This window comes from Pteronotus mesoamericanus, unplaced genomic scaffold, assembly GCF_021234165.1.
Source record: "Pteronotus mesoamericanus isolate MK-2021 breed Mesoamerican mustached bat unplaced genomic scaffold, CSHL_Meso_final contig_221, whole genome shotgun sequence".
Lineage (NCBI taxonomy): Eukaryota > Metazoa > Chordata > Mammalia > Chiroptera > Mormoopidae > Pteronotus > Pteronotus mesoamericanus.
In genome coordinates, this window is record NW_026555092.1 from 9412296 (window position 1) to 9431773 (window position 19478).

A 19478-nucleotide genomic window follows, 5' to 3' on the forward strand; every position below is an offset into this window, starting at 1 on the left:
GAGAGGAGATTAGACACTTAACCAGACAAACTTTGATGCGAACTATCATATCTCCCATCTATTTGTCTAAGGTCCCATCCATCTTTCCAAAAATTCATTTACGCTTACCCCTAAGTGGCCTACCTCTCCCCACCCCTTCCTTATTAAGTTGGTATATGAGCTTTCAACTCCCACTACTTTTTCTCCCTCTGCATTTCCCATGCCCATAATATTAACATGAATAAATTTGTATACCTTTTCTCCTGTTAACCTTCCTATTGTCAATTTATTCGATAAACTCAACTATTGAACCCAGAAGGGTAAAGCTGGAAGGTTTTTCCTTCCTTACAATGTGTATGGCCCAAACATTAACTGTTCTATGTATCCCACTTGCTGCAAAACACATACACCCTGCGTCCCAAACTTAGATTTTCTTTCCAGTTAGCAGAAAGCAGCTATCACTCCTAGAATTGAGGGAAAAAACACCTTAATTCCTTAGGAAGGTACCTCAAGGCGCTGGTGTTCCTCCTCTAGCTTTCTTGCAATCCTTCTCAAAAATCTGCAAATTTATGGCTAAATAGTGAAGTTACTCTCCCTAGGCAATCACCTAGATACAATAGTAGGGGAAGGAGAGAAGAAAGAGAAGAAAAAGTATTTGAAGTATGTAAATATATACTTTGAGGAAAGGAGTTCAAACACAGACTATCATCCTCACCTCCATACCGCATTCTAAGGCTGGTCTTGTATTTGCGACTTTTCTTCTTCACTATCTCAGGTTCCCTCTGCCTTCAGTCAGCAGCAGATAGTCAAATTCTTGGCCCACAGAAGAGATCCAGCCCTTCATCACTCCTGAGAGATCTGTGCCCTGTGAAGTTCTCTTGCATAGAATTATAGTAATTTTGCAGTAACTTTGATCACAGGATTTGTAGTAGGAACGGGTTCCTTAGGGATAAATTTGAGTCTATCACTAAGCCTCCCTGCCCCTATCGTATGGTAACAACTTATTTCCCCTTGATAGACAGAGTTTTTAACCCATATAATACCTTGATTTTTTTTTTCTTTCTGTTTAGAGGCATGAAATATTCAAAATGGTTGAGTGGCAGTTTCAACTTTCAGTTTAGTGGAAAAATTGTGTCACTTGGCGGAGGCATCCCTCCCTTGGACACTAAGAGCCTTTAGCATTCCTTCCCTCCCCGCAGTCATGGGGCTAAGAAACAAATAATTTTTGAGTGAGTCAAAAAGTTTTATTGTGAGAGGAGCAACTTTCTTACATCTAGTTTCTTGGTTCTAGATCTATGTAAAGGAGAAACAGCACACTGGTTCAGTGTATTACTGCATCTTGGTGGATGGCTATCTTACAAAGTGTTTAATGGAGGGTACCTTATCTGGACCTTCAATAGGCCTCTCCACTATTCTAGAAGCCTGGAGTAAAGGAGTACGTGGTAAGACCAGTGAATCCTGTGGGTGTCAGCTCCGTGCCTCATTTCTTTATTGTGAAGTCACTTCCATGATCAGAAACAATATTGTATAGGATATCAAGACTGTTTTAGTATATGTGCTGCTGAAGTGAGCACCGATGTCAAGATTGTTTAGTAAGTCCACACATGGAGGTTCTGGCAGGGGCATGTGAGGCAAATCCAAGTCCAGAGTAAGTGCCTCTTCTAGTGAAACAAATTCCTACCTCCATCACAAGGGACATGGTCCTATGTAATCAATTTGCCACCAAATAGTTGGCTGGTACCCTCAAGGTATGATACCAAATCAAGGGTGCAAGCTGATTGGTGCTATGGGCAAACTGGGTATCAATAGTGGTTGTTGCCAGCTTGGCTTTGGTGAGGGTATGTCCTTGTTCTATACTCCTGTCATCACGGTCCTTTGTCCATGAACCCACTGAACAAGTGGGAGCTTGTGGTGAGCATTCATATGGCATACCTGTTGCCTCATGAACTTAGACTATTCTAGGGAATCCATCTTTCCCAAACCTCTTTGTCGTAGCTTCTAATCTTTAGCTCTGAGTGCTCAAATCATTAGTCACTGAATGTGAACTACTGTAGATCTTGACCTCAGGCCATGTCTCCTTCTAGGCAAAGTGGACAATGAGATATATTGCTTACAGTTCTGCCTGCAGATGTAATTAGTTAAGATGACTTTTGTGCTGGAGTGGAGTGAACCCCTAAGCAAATATGACTGATGTCCTTATATTAAAAAAAGGAAAATATGAACACAGAAATATATACAGAGAAAATGCCATGTAGACATGAAGATGGCTAGCTATAAGCCAAGGAGAGAGGATAGGACAGCCTCTTCCTTCATATCCCTCAGAAGGAACCAACACTACCAACACTTCGATTTTAGACTTCTAGTTTCCAGAATGGTGAGACAATGAACCCCGCATTAAAACTAAATTCCCTGAGACCGGTAACCTGGTTTATCTTGTTCACAGCCATGTCAGATCCTGCCTGTACCATTGCTTAACACCTTGTACCTGTACCATTGCTTAACACCTCGTACTGTTATTTAAGTGTTTCATCTGTACATATGAACCTGAAAGCCTTTCGCGGGGTGGTGGTGGTGTGGGGGGAGTTAGCTAGTATTCTATCAAAACCTGTTGAGTAAAAAGGACTCATGGACATGGACAATAGTGTGGTGATTGCGGGGGCTGCGTGGGTGCGTTGGAGGGTATAAGGGGGCTAAATGGTAATGGGAAAAAAAACAATTAAAAAAAAACCTGTTGAGTAGATTAAACTATGTCACACATTTCCAGATTTTTTTATTTATTTATTATTTTTTTTGTGAAGAGTGTACGGATAAGTCATAGCTCTTACTCTCCAGGTTGTATTAATATGCAATGACGCGCTTTTAGCTCTCCGGACAAAGAGATCAATACTTCGCAGGTCCCTCAAATGGGACTCAGAGGACCGAAGGAAGCTCTAGCCTTTGGCAAGCGCTGGTTCTTGCCCCTTTTGGCATCTTGGTACTTGTAGTTTTGTCCACTATATCTTTCACCGAAAAACAAACGCTGAGACCACAACTCCCATCACCCCGCGAGCACTGGAGCCTTCAGAGCGCATCCTCCAGAGGGGGCGCGAGCGCCATTGACTAACCTGCTGGTTGAAGGCCCGCCTTCCTGGGCGCAGAAGCACCTATGATTGGTCATCTGCCCCGCTTCTCAATGGAAGGGGAGACAGGTGAATGAAAGGGGGGCGTGTCCGTGCTCTTAGCTTGGTGGCGGCGCTGCTGGGACCCGCTGGAAGGTGAGAGCCAAGAAGCGGGTTCACGCTGTCGCTTTCATTGGCTTGGGCAGGATCCGGGGACCTCCGAAGGTCGGCCCTGGCCGGGGGTCAGGGGGCAGGGAAGCCCTATCTCGGCCGGCCTTCTTCTGAGCGCCCGGCCCTGGCGACTCCCGGGATCCCTGCAGTGAATGACGGACCCTCGATTTCCCCTTAAGCGTGGAGAGGGGCGCCATGAAGGCAGATGCCCCCTATCCCTGGCATTGGGCTGCCCACCCCCGCGTGGTCCACCCGGGTGGTCGGGGAGTGGGCTCATCCAGAAGCTGCGGGGGCGCGAGGCAGTGCCCGCCGTAGCGATGGTCACTTCGTCCGCAGAGGCCACGGGAGGGGCAAGGCCTCGGTTCCCTACCCTCAGGGGCCAAAGACAGAGTCCAGTAACTAGTTCCAGTTGTCTGGATCCGGACGGGAGAGGACCCCCTTGTCTTGTGAACAATTTAGCAGGTGAACCAAAGACGTAATTCACCCTGAAATTCTTTCTGTGGAAGTGGAAACTTCTTCGTGTCCTTCCTCTCTCCTCCCTGTGTTGGGGAGAGCATGACTTCCCCATCCCTTCTCATTGTGTCCTGGAGGGTTTGGGGAGTCAGGCTTGCGTACTGCTTAAGGGTGTCAACTCTGGAGTCAAACCGACCTGGTTCCAATCCTAGCTTTGGGCATGTTATCTGTAAATCGGAACCGCAATTTTCTTCTCTGAAAAAAAGGATGTAATGATTGTGTCAACGGCACCGGGGTCTTGTGAGGTTTAAATTAATTAACGTTTGTAAAGGACTTGTACAGTGCTTCATGAGAAGTAGTTCTCAGTGAATGCTAACACTTGATGAGTGTTTTCATTATTCTCAGGTCAGCGAACCTGGAAAAGTCTTGTAGGAGTCAGTGGTTGTAATTCAAGGCTGCTTTTGGTGGCTTAATGAAGACAGTCTTGTGATTTGGCTAGGTCGGGTCCTGTTAGGGGAATGTGGCAGTTTATTTCAGGTGGTAGTATTGACATCTGCCCTCTCCTGGAGGATAGGCACTATATGGTAGTAGGTTCATTTTTCTATTCTTGGCAGCTTCCTTGTGTCAGGCATTGTTTGTAGCTAGTAACCGTTGAATTGGAGCTGTTGGGAAGGTTGGCAGGATCCCTGCCAGAGTATGGGTAAATATACTTCTGAGAGCAGTATGCCCTGAGAACTTCTTTTCTAGGAGAAATAGTGATCCTCAGCATGTCCCAGGAATGCAGAGCACCCAAGGCAAGAAGATGAATATGAATAAATAATTTCACATTATATGCCAAATATAGGGTCGAGGAAATGTTTGAAAAAAGTGTGTGGATAGGCTTTTGCAAAGTCATGGAGTATCTGCATAAGTCAATGGAGTTTAGAATATTTGCAGAGAGAAAGCCAAAGGCAATGGATTTTGGGTGCTATTGTTGAAAAGGAATATCTTCCCGTGAAAAAAATGGAAGTGCCCTGGGAGGAGGTTCTGTATATAAGACCATTCTGCAAGTTTAGAAGTATTGTGCCTACTTAGATATTGATCCTCCAGTTTGCCAACTTCTTACCCCTTTGCCCCTCCTCCTTTGTTCTCTTTGTTAGAAAAGAAAAATAAAAGCAATACAGGTGCATAGTGGAACATATTAACAGTACAGAGGTTGCAAAGGAAAAGGGAAGTTCCCACCACACATCACTTGCCCATATTCCCTCTCCTCAAAGGTATCTGCCTGTATAACCTTCCAGAAAAAAATGTATGCAGATACCAGCAAAAACATACACACAGATAGGATCATACTGTATATTTTGTTTTCCATCTTGCCTTTTTCTCTTTTATTATATCTTAATGTCCTTCTTTATATAAACACACTCAACTCTAGCTCATTAAAAACATGGTTGCCTAGTATTTCACTGAGTGACTGCACTTTGATTTAACTTCTCTGTTGGTGGACATTCAGATTGTTTTTACTTTTGCATTAGTACGAAAAAACCTGATGCAGTCTCTGATGTCTCTGAATTTATAATTTGATGTATTTTTTGAGAATATATCCAAAAGGGTAAATTTTTAGCAATGAAATTTCTGGGACAAAAAAATGTGTGCATTTTAAGCTGGTATAAATATTGCCACATTCCCCTTTAAAGTGGTGTTCAAAATTACATTCCCATCAATAATGGATATTATCCCATTAAAAAACGTGATTTTACCAGTCCCATAGGTTTTCTTTCAGTTCTGAGGTAGGATACAATGTAGCATTTAAATGTAGCATTTTCCTATATCTTGTTTTTCCCTTACCATTCTGATTGCCAAGGGCAGCAGCAGGAGCTGCTGGGAGGGCTCGGGTGGAGCAGCCTGAAGAGGTGAGAAGGGCGGTGAAACAAACCCTTAGTCCTGTGAAAACTTTCAGGGGTGATTTATTTGGAAAGAGTAGAATTTTTCAGACATCTGAAAGTTCTCTTCCTTTCTGAACCAAATGTTAATTTTAACTACTTTGGGTGAAAATTTCCAAAATTATGACATAACTTCCTTGAGTTTAAAACAATATAAAGAGCTAAGCCTTCTCGATGACTTATACCCATCTGTTATAGCCCTGGGCTATAATTTAGTGATGTCCTTAGGCCAGTTGTAGTATGTAGGAGCCCTTAATTCCCTTAGCTAAATGGCCTCAGGCTGATATTTTGAAAAAACTCATAGGTCTAGTTTTTTAGAATGGGTTTACCTTTTCCCAGCTGTCAGTTCCTCCCGTTTGTCAGTTTACTTGCTTAGAGAAGCTCCTCTCCACTTTTCTTCCTAATTGGTTCTCTAGTTTCCAAAGTCATTTGTTATACATATGTATAAAGTAGGTGTAAAATGCCCTTTAATAAGCTTGTTGTGGGTCTTTTATGAGTCAAGTCTGTGCAGTTATTGTGTTAGGCCTTTGGGAATCTACTTTTGCCAGTGGAAGGACCCTTTCTGGGGGAAGAGTGCCTGATTTCTGGTTGGGTAAGGCATTGTTGCGCTCCATTTGTAAAAAGAAAGAATGTCAAAGAGTTGTTAACGATGGTCAGCAGCTCTAACTAGACTTTCTGTGATTTCAGTAAAGGGAGATGATGTACTTGATTGTAGACCCTTCTCTGAGCTCTGTGGGTCAGTAAGTAAAAGGGGTGTTGTTGGACGGGACTGTGGTTTGTGTGAAGGGAAAGATGGAGCAGGGAGCTTGGGAAAGAAGGCAACTCCTGCTTATATAACCTTCCGGGAAAAATTCATGCATATACCAGCAAAAGCGTAAGAAACGGATCATAGCTTCAAAGGGCTTGTAGTCTACAGAAAAACAAGGGCCAAGACATAGAAATACAGAGGAGTAAACCAAAGGTAGTAGAGCCAATCAGTTAGGAGTCTCTCGCTTGCAAGAGATGGAAAACCCAACTCAACCCTGGCTGGAGTGGTTCAGCTTGTTGGAGCATCACTCCAGTAACTGAAAGGTCGCTGATTGATTCCCAGTCAGGGCACATGCCCTGTCACGGGATGAAACTGATTGATATTTCACATTGATGTCTCTCTCTCTCTTTCCCCCCTCCCCTCTTCCTCTCTCTTTCTAATAAAATAAACCTTGAAAGAAAGAAAGAAAAAGAGAAAGAGAGAGAAAGAAAACCTAACTCAGACCAGCTAAGCAAAAAGGAAAAAGGAACTTAATTGGCTTCTGGCACAGCAGAAATTGGGACTTAGATGGTGTCCCTGGGTCCATCTGTTACTCCTGCCTGAGCTGGATTGTCACCTTTGTTAGGCTGGTTCTCCTGGTGGCGGCAGCAGCAACCCTCACACCCCACCTGCCTGCAGAGCAGGAAAGAACATACTTTTTTGGAACTCCCAGTAAACATTTCATTGCTTTTCATCAGCTCTGACCAAGCCATGTGGCCATCTCTGAGCCAGTCACTGTGGTCAGATGGCGGAGCCTGGGGATGGCATCAGCTAGATGCAAAGCACGTTGGCCAAGAATGGGGAAGGATGGTTCCAACCAAAGCCAAAACGGACAATAAAACTGTAAGAATGGTCAATGCATGCTGGCCCAAGAATCTGCCAATGTTTCCACAAAGTGATGACAAGAGGTGTAAGCTGAGGCTGCTTGCCAGTCTCTAAGCTCTGTATTAGGACAATGTAGACTGAAGTATAATTCTTAGGTTTGGGTATTATCTATATTTTGAGCCTTGAAGAAAGTAGAGTGCAGTACATCAAAGCATGAACTCTGGAGGTTAACAGACCTGGTTTTGAGTCCTGGCTCTGTTACAGCTGGGTCATCTATCTTCTTTGAATCTCAGTGTCCTTATTGGAAAAATGGGGACAATATTGGTGTTTTGTCATAGGATGTTTCTAAATATTCACTGAAAGAATCAAACACCACATACTGTGTCTACATGCAGTTACCTCTAGTGATTTTTTTTTTCATAAATTAATATAATTGGACAACCTCTGATTTTTGTTAGATCCGAAACAGTCCATATCATCAAGACACTATCGAACCAGTGTTTTGGGGAGAATTATTAAAAAACATTAAAAATACCATGACTGGTGTGGCTCAGTGGATTGATTGCTGGCATGAGAACCTAAAGGTCACTGGTTCAACATTCAATTCCTGGTCAGGGCTCATGCCTGGGTTGTGTGCCAGGTCCCCTAAGAGACAACCTATTGATGTTTCTCTTGCACTTCCATGTTTCTCTCCCTCTTGTTTCCCCCTCTTCCCTTCTCTCTGAAAAGTAAGTAAAATCTTTAAAAAAAATAAATAAAAAATGGGCATCTTATTTGTAAGGCTGGAATTTCTGAATTAACTTTTCAAAAATCTTGGCAGAGATCCAGGCTACTCAAGCGCAGCAGCAGCTGGTGGAGAAATGGAGGTGCAATCCTATTATGCCAAGCTCTTGGGAGAGTTGAATGAACAGCGAAAGAGGGACTTTTTCTGTGACTGTAGCATCATTGTGGAAGGGCGGATCTTCAAGGCCCACAGGAACATTTTGTTTGCCAACAGCGGCTACTTCCGAGCCCTGCTCATTCACTATATCCAGGACAGCGGGCGGCACAGCACCGCCTCCCTGGACATTGTCACCTCCGATGCCTTTTCCATCATCTTAGATTTTCTCTATTCTGGGAAGTTGGATTTGTGTGGGGAGAACGTGATTGAAGTTATGTCGGCCGCCAGCTACCTGCAGATGAATGACGTGGTGAACTTCTGCAAGACATACATCAGGTCATCCCTTGATATCTGCCGAAAGATGGAGAAGGAGGCTGCTGTGGCTGCAGCGGTGGCGGCGGCGGCAGCGGCGGCAGCTGCAGCAGCAGCGCATCATGTTGACGGTGGAAGCCCCAGTTCAAGCAAGGAGGGGACCTCCTGCGATACTAAGAGCTTGGTCTCCTCTCCAGCTGAGGAAGAAGAGCGTGTGGACTGTCCAAGAGAGTCCCCTTGCGGGGACTGCAGAGGCTGCCACCCCCTGGAACTGCTGGTGAAAGACAGTCAGGGCAGTGGCTCAGCTGACAGCGACCTCTCTACCCTGCCCAAACAGATAGAGCCCAAGGTGGAGTTTGATGCTGACGAAGTGGAGGTGGAGGTGGGTGAGCAGCTACAGCAGTATGCTGCCCCGCTGAGCCTGGCCCACATGGAGGAGGGTTTGCCCAGTGGCCAGGCCGTGGACTTGGCTTACAGCAACTACCATGTGAAGCAATTCTTGGAGGCCCTCCTGCGCAACAGTGCTGTCCAGAGCAAAGATGATGTGGAGCATCACTTCTCTCGGAGTTTGGAGGGAAGACCAGATGGCATGGGAGGGGCCATGAGTTCCATGATGGACGTCCAGACTGACTGGTATGGAGAGGACTCAGGTGAGCTCCATTATCGTTCATCATCTCTGCTGGTCATGTAACACCCACCTCTGTGCCTTATAGTCTCCCGCCATCATCCTCATCATCATTGTCACTACCATCGTCATTCCCACCGTCCTCAATGCTGTCATTGCCGCCACTATCACTATCACCATCACCACGTTATTGCCACTGCCACTACAGCTAATAGGTATTCATCGAGTGGGTCATTGTCTCTTTGTACGTGTATTTTGCTTGTATAACTAGAGTGTAAGCATGTTGAGGGCAGTCTGAAGACATGGAAAGAACCTACTATCTTTCACTAACCAGCAGTGGGACTTTGGTTACATCATTAAATCTCTCTGAACCTGTTTTGTTCAGGAGATAATCAGCCCTGTCTTGACTTTTTCACAATGTTGAGGACGAAATGAGGAGGTTTTCGTAATTTTTTCCTCATATATATTCTAGACAGATAGGAAGTTCATTCTTCTTTGTGTCAACCATGGCGCCTGGCATAAAGACATTTGCTAACATGTCATGGTCAATGGTGTGATCTACTTGAGAAAATTTTAGAGGTGGCATTTGGCTTCATGTGAGTGAGTTTCTTTTATGCTTTGGTAAGCTTTTTTGTTATAAGAGAACGTGGTTGTATTCCTGAACAATTTTGAAAGATGAGTTAACTCTTCTCAACAGTGAGCTAATTGTGTGGTAAAGTATCTTGTAGGAGACAGAAATAGACTTGGCTGTCACCTTCCTGATGAAAGTACCCTGTAGCTTCCGGAACCTAAAGCCAAAAGAAATTAATGAATCAAATTCTTACATATCCTTCAGTAGGGAACAGTGAAAGTATTTTAAATAATGGAGATCAGCCGCTTTTATTTGTTACTAAATGGCTGTTTTTAAGTTTTTTTAATTTCATTTTTTTTTTTTTGAAGCAGAACACTGTGTATATCCAATTAAAATTAGACTTGAAAGACTTGAAAATGCTGTTTTGGTCCTCAGAGACACTGCCTTAACCAACATTTAGAAGGTAACGGCTGTTTTCGGTGAGCTCACTACGGGAACTGGTTGCCATCTCATTTCCATGGGTATAATAACCCTTCACAGACTGTGATCACTCTTTCTCATTCATTAGACTTTCATCATGCCTGTGAGTTTGGCAGAGGAAAGGTAGAGAAACTGAGACTCAGAAATGTTTAGTAAGTTTCCTAAGAATGCAGAGCTGGTAAGTGGCACAGCTAAAACTAGAAACCTGGGATGGCATCACTTGTTAAACAGACTGAAGGAGCACAGTTGGATAGAGGATTTCAGTGCAACTATTTTATCATTCAACACAAGCTGCCTGTAAGCACAAGTATCAAGGAGTAATTCAGCTGATTGCTATCTTCATTCAAGTCTTGTCTGTCAGTCTGTGAAGTCAGGTTTCCAAGTAGAAGGTGCTGTGGCAAGGCAGCCGCCTGGCCCCTGGCCATGCCTGGTGTCTGCCACATTTCGATTCCATTCACACAGCTACAGGCTAAATTTATTCCAAGTGCCAAGGTACAGAGTAGGACAGATTTGTAGGATCATTCATTTATTTGCTCAAGTATCTGAGTACCTTCTTGGTGAAGCTCTGTAGATAAGTCAGACATAGATCCAGGCCTCAAAGAACTTAGAGGGGATAAGACGTGTGTAATTGACATCACATGGTCCAAAGGTACTAGGGCTGGTAGATAGATGGAGGTGTGAATTTCACAGCTGTCCGAAAGCAAGAGAGCTGGCTTCCAACTGGGATATCAGGAAGGCTACATAAATGTGGCATCTGAGGGTAAGAAGACGAGACATAGGAAAAAATTGACTAGAGTCAGATCATGGAAAGTCTTGAATGCTAAGAGATGAGGTTTTTATTTGTAGGCACAGGGGGATTTTGGGTAGTTCCTGAGCTTGGGAGTGGACTGGATCTGTGCTTCAGGGAGTTTATTTTGCCCTCAGCACAGGATGATGTGCATGTGGGAGTCCAGGGCAGAGAGACAGTCAGGTGGCTGTTGCAATAGTTCTGTATCAATGTTGCTCATCCCAGCGTTTGCAGACACTGTCAAAGCGTAAGGTTCTGCTATAATCTCTCCTTCCCCGTCCTTCTAAACCCAGCTCTAGCACCTCCTATCACTTCTTGGAAACTTCATCTGCATTTGCTTCCTCCACTGTTTTGCTTCCCACTCTTTTCTCAGCCCACTGCAGCTTGGCTTCTGCCCCCTACACACCACCAGAACCTCTGTTGTGTGGTCAGCTTTATTGTAAAGCGTGGTTTTCAAGTGTTCTCTTACATGACCTTTCTCAGTAGTGGACTCTGACCTGTCTTTCCTTGAAATTCTTTCTAACCCTGGCTTCTGACACCATGAATACCCATTGCTGTTACCTCTGTCCATTCCTTTTCAGCCTCACCATGGGTCATTTAATGTCCAGCATTCCATCATCGGCTTGCTTCTTCAACACCTTCTCATTTCTGTTTGTTCATTCACCGAACAAGTATTTATTGAGCACTTACTACATGCCTAGCAGTGTTTATCACAGAGAACAAAAGAGTCCTGGTCCTCATGAAGCTGGCATTTCTGGTGTAGGGAGACAGACCATAAACAAATAAGTAAATATATAATATGAAGAAGAACTAAAGCAGGGGAAAGGTTGAAAGAAAGTGAAGGGGATGCTATTTTTTTTAGTGTTGACAAGGAAGCCTTTTCTAACAAGTTGCTTCTGAGCAGAAACCTCAAGGCAGCAAAAGAGCAAACTGTCCATGTATCAGGGAGAAGAACATTTTAGGCAGAGGGAAGAGCAAGGCACACAGGCCCAGGTGCAGGATCACATTTGAAAGGTGAACCAAAAGAACAGCTACGATGCTGGTATGGCTGGGGTAGAGTAAGCAAGGCAGAGAGTCCTGGGGGATGAAGCCAGGGAGTTTGGGTGAGGGTAGGCCAGGTAGGGTCTTGAAGGCCATGAGAAAGCCCTAGGATATTACTCTGAGAAAGGAAGCTGCTAGAGGGTCTCAGCCAAGTACAGTAAAAGAACACCCTTGGGTACTATGTGCAGTAACCTCCTAAGTGGGCCTCTTGCTTCCTCCCTTGCTCTCTGCCTATAGAATGCAGGGGAGCCTAGACTCTAGGGGAGTAAAAGTGGAAGCAGGAGGACCACTTCGGGGGGAGTTACTGCAATTCCCCAGGTGAGAGATGTGCTCCTTGACTCAGTGTGGTAGCAGGAGAGAGGACGATAACTGATGATGGAAGAGGGAGGGGCAGTTAACAGAGTGAGGGGAGAGGGGATCCTGTGTACTAGTGGAGGAGATGGTCTGGTTTTAGAGGGGAGGAAGGACAATTCATTCGCGGTAGTAGAAATGAAAGATCGTATGTATTCATATGGGAGGTTGGTGGGTGGCTGGGAGCCAGTAGGGGTTCTCTTCTGCCTGTTCCTCCTTTTCAGTTAAACAAGAAGCAAGAACAGAAGCTGCAAGCGAGGAGAGAGTAAGAGAGGTTGCAGATTTGGGCAGAGGGAAAGTGTAAAATAGACATTCAGAAGCGTGGGTGAGTGAATGAACCAGGGACATTTTTAGGATGCCTGAGCAGACCTAAGAGCTCTTTTGATGTCAGTGCCTAGATGGTGATGGTTAGATGGATTTAAAGTGACCAAAATACGCAGTTGTGTATTTTTCTTTGGTGATATTGATTTGCCTTATTTCACGTATGGAATAGGCAGAGAGTTGTATTTACCCAGAGTCTAGGTTTAACCAAGTGAATACAGATAGAGGGGGAGAGAGGACCAAGACGACTGAGGATGTATGTGAAGGAGTGAATTTATTGATGGATTTTGTAGGCACTGAACTGGGGAAAGAGGATTGAGGACTAAAGGAGGTGAATAGCAATAAAATGGCATTTAAGTCCATGGCTTGGAGGTCCCAGCAGATAAAGGGCCCCCGGGTGTGAGCTGAAAATGTAAGAGACAGTGATTGGGAAATGGGGTATTTGAAATGTAGGTTATGGAGCAAATATAGTTTAATGGCAATATCTAGAAATGGGGCTTGAACTCTCATCTCTGACTGTACATTAGAATGGGAAGGGTGTTTTTAAAATATGGTCCTTGAAATGGAGATTGGATATCAGTATTTTCTTTTCTAAGCTTTCCAGATTGTTGTAGGCAGAGGTGAGGGCTCCTGGTCCAGGACTGGGTAGCTGAAATAGGGTGGAGGAAAACGGGTTCTTTGGAGAAAAGGAGGTCAAGGAACAGAGAGACCACGGTGTTGGAAGGGTCATTTTTGGTATTCCCATGAATTATGCCAGCAGTTTCATTTGAAGGCAACGTGATCAAAGCTCTGAAGGACGATGAGATGACCGAGCGGCTCCTGGATTACTGTAGCAAGGAGAGAGGGCAGTGGCATCATCTGATGGTGTGAGCTTCAAAAGGTCTTAGGGTGTTTGAGGATAGAGGGAGGGACAGTGGACTGGAGATGACAGTGAAGCACAAGAGAGATCCCACTCACCTCTAACCCAGGGCTGTCAGGGCTCTGGGGTAAAGAGAGTAGAGCGCTCAAGAGAGAGGCAGGTCTCAGGTAAAGCAACCACTCCGATGTGCTGAGGTCTCTCATAATTCTGTTCTTCCCTTCTTCCCCTAAGCTCCAGATTTATCTATCTAATCCTGAAAGGCATGGATAGAAGGAACAAATCTCCTAATACTGCAATAAGGGTAACTCATTAAACTTGAAAGGAACAGTTTCTATACGTGTCACCTTAATGGTTGTATGAGCAAGGTGAACAAACCAAAAAAAAAAGATTTGGAAAAAGATTTAAGTGAATTTCTGGATATTTGGTAATTTCAGATATATAGAGTTAATATGATCCCAAACAATTGAGGTTCGCATCGTAGCAAACTCTTCTGTACATGCCCGGAAGCTATTCTCAGGAGTTACTGTCCAGAGGTCTGATCCATCATCTCGACCTGGGCTGGTGGAATCCCCAGCCCCAAATGCTATCCTTCGGAGGCACTGTTGTTGCTGCTCACTGTACAGCTAAATCAGTCCATTTGGTTTCCCAGGTGATGTGCTGGTGGTCCCCATCAAGCTCCACAAGTGTCCTTTCTGCCCTTACACTGCCAAACAGAAGGGCATCCTTAAGCGGCACATCCGCTCGCACACGGGTGAGCGGCCCTACCCCTGTGAGACCTGTGGCAAGAGGTTCACTCGACAGGAGCACCTGCGGAGCCATGCCCTGAGCGTAAGTGAGCTGGCAGTTCTCTTGTGGTGTGTGTGTGGGGTGGCTCCTGACATTTGTTTAATGCAGCAATTTTAAACCTGTGTGCCACAAGAATTTTTAAAACACGCGATACCTGACTATTTAGTAAGGGGCACCGATCTCTTTTCCCTTAGATTGTCAAGTAAAAAAATGACAACAGCCAACACAACAGTAGTCATCCAGTGTGAATGGATCAAAATTATACTGCCTTGTGGGGTAGCTCATTTGGTTATAGCATTGTCCTGATATGCCAAGGTTGTGGGTCCAATCCCTGGTCAGGACACATCCAAGAATCAACCAAGGAATACATAAATAAGTGGAACAACAAAGCGATGTTTCTCTCTCTCTCTCTCTCTCTCTCCCCCTCCCTCTCTCTCTAAAATCAATCAATAAAAACAAAAATTTTACCTAATTTTATTAGGCAAAAAAAATATTTTTTCTGTGCTACAGAATTTTAGCAATTAGTTTATGTGTGTTGTGAGGTGAAAAGAGTAGAAAATTACTGGTCTAATGTAAGGGTTAGAAGTGTCTTTCACATTTCTGTCCACTGGAGTATTTTTAGAGAATTTTAGACATGTTTCTTCTACTAAATTAAACTGCATTGGTGGTACTTAGAGAAAGTTAAAACTTTTTTTTTAAGGTTTTATTTATTTATTTTCAGAGAGAGAGGAAGGCAGGATTTTCAAAGACAAAGGAAAGGAGGGAGAAAGAGAAGGAGAGAGGGGTCCATATCTTGCATTCCCCCAACAGAGGACCTCAGCCCGGGCATGTGCCCTGACTGGGAATTGAACTGGTGACCTTTCAGTTAGCACGCCCTTCCGGGGTCGCTCATCTGGTTCGAGCATCATCCTGATATGCCGCCTTAGTTATCAGGCTGACTGTTGTGGTATTGCAGTGCTTACGTTCATGGAAGACTTATTTTACTTAATAATGGCCTAGTACCCAAGAGTAGCACTGCTAGCATTATCCAAATTGATACCATATGCCAAAGAGATACCATAAAGGGCTTCCTTTAAGTGAAAATGTATGTGTGTCTAGGAAAAAACATAGTATATGAGTCCAGAAGGAAACCAGCCATGTAATATGAAAAATGGGGGCATTTACTGAAGAAGATACAAGATACAAGAAACATTGTACATGGACCAATGACATCTCAGTCCCCTTCAAAGTAGGCATCTTGGGACCTCACACAGTTCTCCCAAATGCCATCAGCTGCCCCATCATATTTTAGTGAATCTCATCAATGATCTGAAATCTCTTCCCTGTTAAGGTGATTTTAGTTTTGGGGAAAACCAGAAGTCACAGGGTGCAAAATCTGGGCTGAACGGGGGCTGAGTCACCTGGGTGACTTGATGTTTCGCCAAAAAACTCTGCACCAGACCTGATGCACAAGCAGGCGTGTTGTCGTTACGAAGCTGACAATCACCAGTGGCCCACAGCTGCGGCCTTCTGAATCATCCTAATAGTTTACGTGGAGGAATTTTCAAGCTTAATGCAGAATTTGGTACAGATTCGTCGCTCACTCATTTTGTTTGCTTAGTTTGTTTTTTAGATTCAATTGTTGATAGATCTGTTTTGTCATTGTATAGTTCATAGTTTTCATCTTCTTCTTTTTTCTTAAATAAATCCCTTTAATATTTCATGTAATAATGGTTTGGTGGTGATGAACTCCCTTAGTTTTTTCTTGTCTGGGAAGCTCTTTATCTGCTCTTTGATTCTAAATGATAGCTGTGTTAGGTAGAGCAATCTTGGCTGTGGGTCCCTGCTTTTCATGACTTTGAATATTTCTTGCCAATCCCTTCTAGCTTGCAAGGATACTTTTGAGAAATCAGCTGACAATCTTATGGGAACTCCCCTGTAGGTAACTTACTTCTTTTCTCTTGCTGCTTTTAAGATTCTTCTCTCTTTATCTTTAACCTTTGACATTTTAATTATGAAGTATCTTGAAGCTGGGCCTCTTTGCATCCATCTTGTTTGGGACTCTGTGCTCCCTGGACTTGCATGTCTACTTCCTTCACCAAATTAGGGAAGTTTTCTTTCATTATTTTTTCAAATAGACTTCCAATTTCTTGCTCTTTCTCTTCTTCTGGCATCCCTATGATGTGAATGTTGGACCTCTTGAAGTTATCCCAGAGGCTACTTATGCTATCCTCACTTTTTTGGATTCTTTCTTCTTCTTCTTGTTCTGATTGGTTGTTTTTTGCTTCCTTATGTTCCATATCATTATTTTGATTCTCAGCTTCATCTACTCTACTGTTATTTTCCTGTAAATTGTTCTTCATTTCAATTAGTGTATCTTTTGTTTCTGATTGGATCTTTTTTATGCTGTTGAGGTCCTCACTAAGTTCCTTGAGCATCCTTATAACCAGTGTTTTTTCTGGAGTTTTGGTTTGCTCTTTCATTTGGGCCATGTTTCTTTATCTCCTCATTTTGGCAGCCTCCCTGTATTTGTTTCTTTGTATTAGGTAGAGCTGCTTTGACTCCCTGTCTTGGTAGTGTGGCGTAATATAGTAGGTGTCCTGTAGGGTCCAGTAGCACAGCCTCCCCTATCACCCAAGCTGGGTACTTGAGATACGCCCTTCATGTGGGCTGAGTACACCCTCCTCTTGTAGGTGAGCTTTGGTTGCTGTTGGCAGATCAATGGGAGGGATTTACCCAGGTCAGTCAGCTGCAAGGACTGGCTGTGACCACTGGCCACCAACCTCTGCCCTCTATGGAGGACCAGCTTTGCAGGGACAGGGTGGTGGTGCTCCGACATGGTCTGTAGCTGTCCATTGGGTTCATTGGCCCTGAGGTTCCCTGGGTGGTGCAGGCCAAGGTCAGCCCAACCTGTGTTTTGTCTGGGGCCACCCTATCTGAGCTATAAAGCAATCTGAGATGGCTGCTACTTCTGCTGGGCTTAGAGATTCCCAAGCAAAGGAAAGCTGTGAATCTAAGCTGGCTGCTGCTAGTGCTGGGCCTGGAACTTACTGAGGCCATCTGTTGCTTGTTTGAGAGGATTTAGGAAGTTGTGAAGCAAGAGCCAAGACCAGCCTTTTATATGGAAAAGCAGCTTGGGTGGACCTGTAAGTTGGGTGTAACAGTGCCTCTGGGGATCACCAAGGAGGGTCAAACAGTGTTAGCCAGATTGATGGAGCCTCAGATATGGCACCAGCTTGCTGGTTCTGTGAGGAGAGGGTTTTGAAAAGGGACAGTGGTCTCCGCTTGTCCTAATGCCAGACACTTCAGATTCTCCCTGTATGCCACTGGTGTCTTTCAAGCTGCAACCCTGGTGCTGGAGCTCAGAGGGAGTGAGTCTGAGTAGGTGAGTCCATGTAGGGGGTTTTTAAGAGAAACTGCTTGGGACTCCAGAAGTTTCTTCCACTGACTCAATCCCTGCTGGTTTTGTAGCCAGAAGTTGGGGGAACTTACCTTCCTGTCACTGGAACCCTGGGCTGGGGGCCTGGGGGCCTGGGGTGGGGCTGGGATGCCTCACTCCTGAGTATTCCTCCTGAACTTTTATCCACTCCATGTGGGTGAGGCACCAGCCCATTCCACATCTGTGCCCCTCCTGCTAGTCTGGATGGATATGGTTTCTTTAATTCTGTAGTTGTCATACTTTTCTATTCAACTCAATTTCTGACGGTTCTAAGAGGTGGTGGTTCTACATTTTAGTTGTAATTTTGATGTGGTTGTGTGACAAGGCGAGCCCTGTCTGCCTACACTGCCTACAATGACTTCACTGGAAGTTCCCTCACTCATTCATTTTTCAGTGCAACAACCATGCAGAGCACATATTCACTCAACTGTGTCTACTGCCCTCACTGACTAGTGCAGTGAAGCCTTCATTGTTCATGCATGCGCATTCCACTCCACTCTCCTTGGCTGCCTGGTTACATTGATGTCACACAAATCATTTGTGTTATAGTAAGAGTGGCTGGACTTTTTGCAAACAGGCCTCATATATATGGTTTGGTACTATCTGTGGTTTCAGGTGTCCATGGAGGGTCTTGGAACATATTCCCCGCAGATAATGGGGGACTGCTGGACAGTCAAGGAAGGAGTATAAGCCAGAATATATAGCTGGGGGACCTAACCTGGCCTGGAGCATCAGAGAAGCCTTCCTTGAGGGGCATTAGTAAGGGGGAGGGGTTGGCAATGGAAGGAGAGCACTTTCCAGGGATGTCCAAGGGCTCTGAGGTGGAAAGGACCTTGGTGACTCTGAGACTGCAAAAGATGGAGCAGGGGGGAGAGTGGTAAGTAATGAGGCTGGAGGGTCAACCAGGGGCCACATCAATGGGGCCTTGAAGGTCAAGATTCAACGCCATTTCTGTGACATTTACTTTGTCTACTTGTAACTTTAGGTCCACAGGTCCAACCGTCCAATCATCTGCAAGGGCTGCAGAAGAACCTTCACAAGTCACCTGTCACAGGGCCTGAGGCGCTTTGGGCTGTGTGACAGCTGTACCTGCGTTACAGACACACATGATGATGAGGACGATTTGATGCCCATCAACCTTAGCCTGGTGGAGGCTTCATCCGAAAGCCAAGAAAAGAGTGACACAGACAATGACTGGCCAATCTATGTGGAGTCTGGTGAGGAAAACGACCCTGCTGGCGACGATTCTGACGACAGACCACCCATTCGGCCCAACCTCACAGATCGCGAAACACTTCTGTAGCAGGAAACTGGTGGGGAGGAGGTTTTAGAATTTGCTATTGCTTGTTCTGTGGCTGAGAGCCACCATTTGTCTAGTTCTGTGGAACACCGAGAGGAACATTTTTTTCACTGTTAACATATTTGCATTTTTGTTTGACTACCTAGCAGAGGTTGGATTTTGTGACTCGAAGGACTAAAGCCTTTTTAGTAGGGTGCCCTTGGTTTGCTGGTGGCTTAACTGTCCTTCGAGTGAATCAGGGCTGGCCTCACGCTCCCTGTTTTTCCTGTTGTGCATCCAAACTCTGGTTAGGAGGACGGGAAGAAAGCCTCCGTGCTTGTTTTCGTATTGTCTCGATCTTCCGCATTCCTTCGTCATCATCCCCTTTTCTCTGGAAAGGTGGGCAGAAACATATTAACTTTTGAGATCAGTCTTACCTCTGCCTAACTTCTCCTGATGAATTCCATATTCTGATTTTCTGAAGAATTTCAGAGAAACCTTTATTGACATAACGCAGGCAGGGCTGCCTTATG

General features: G+C 44.7%; 2 protein-coding genes across 2 annotated transcripts in view; both read left to right on the top strand.

Annotated features, from left to right (window-relative positions):
* The first annotated feature begins 3189 nt into the window (after nt 1-3189).
* Nucleotides 3190-18976, top strand: ZBTB8B (zinc finger and BTB domain containing 8B). The gene is made up of 4 exons (XM_054571909.1): nt 3190-3233; nt 8056-9077; nt 14112-14290; nt 18652-18976. The coding sequence occupies exons 2-4, from the start codon at nt 8096-8098 to the stop codon at nt 18967-18969; spliced, it is 1479 nt and encodes a 492-aa protein (XP_054427884.1). The 5' UTR covers nt 3190-3233; nt 8056-8095; the 3' UTR covers nt 18970-18976.
* ZBTB8A (zinc finger and BTB domain containing 8A) overlaps nt 18867-19478 on the top strand; it is a 56159-nt gene continuing 55547 nt past the window's right edge. Inside the window, exon 1 of the mRNA XM_054571913.1 lies at nt 18867-18883. The gene's annotated coding sequence lies outside the window, so the exon portion shown is untranslated. The remainder of the gene's footprint in view (nt 18884-19478) is intronic.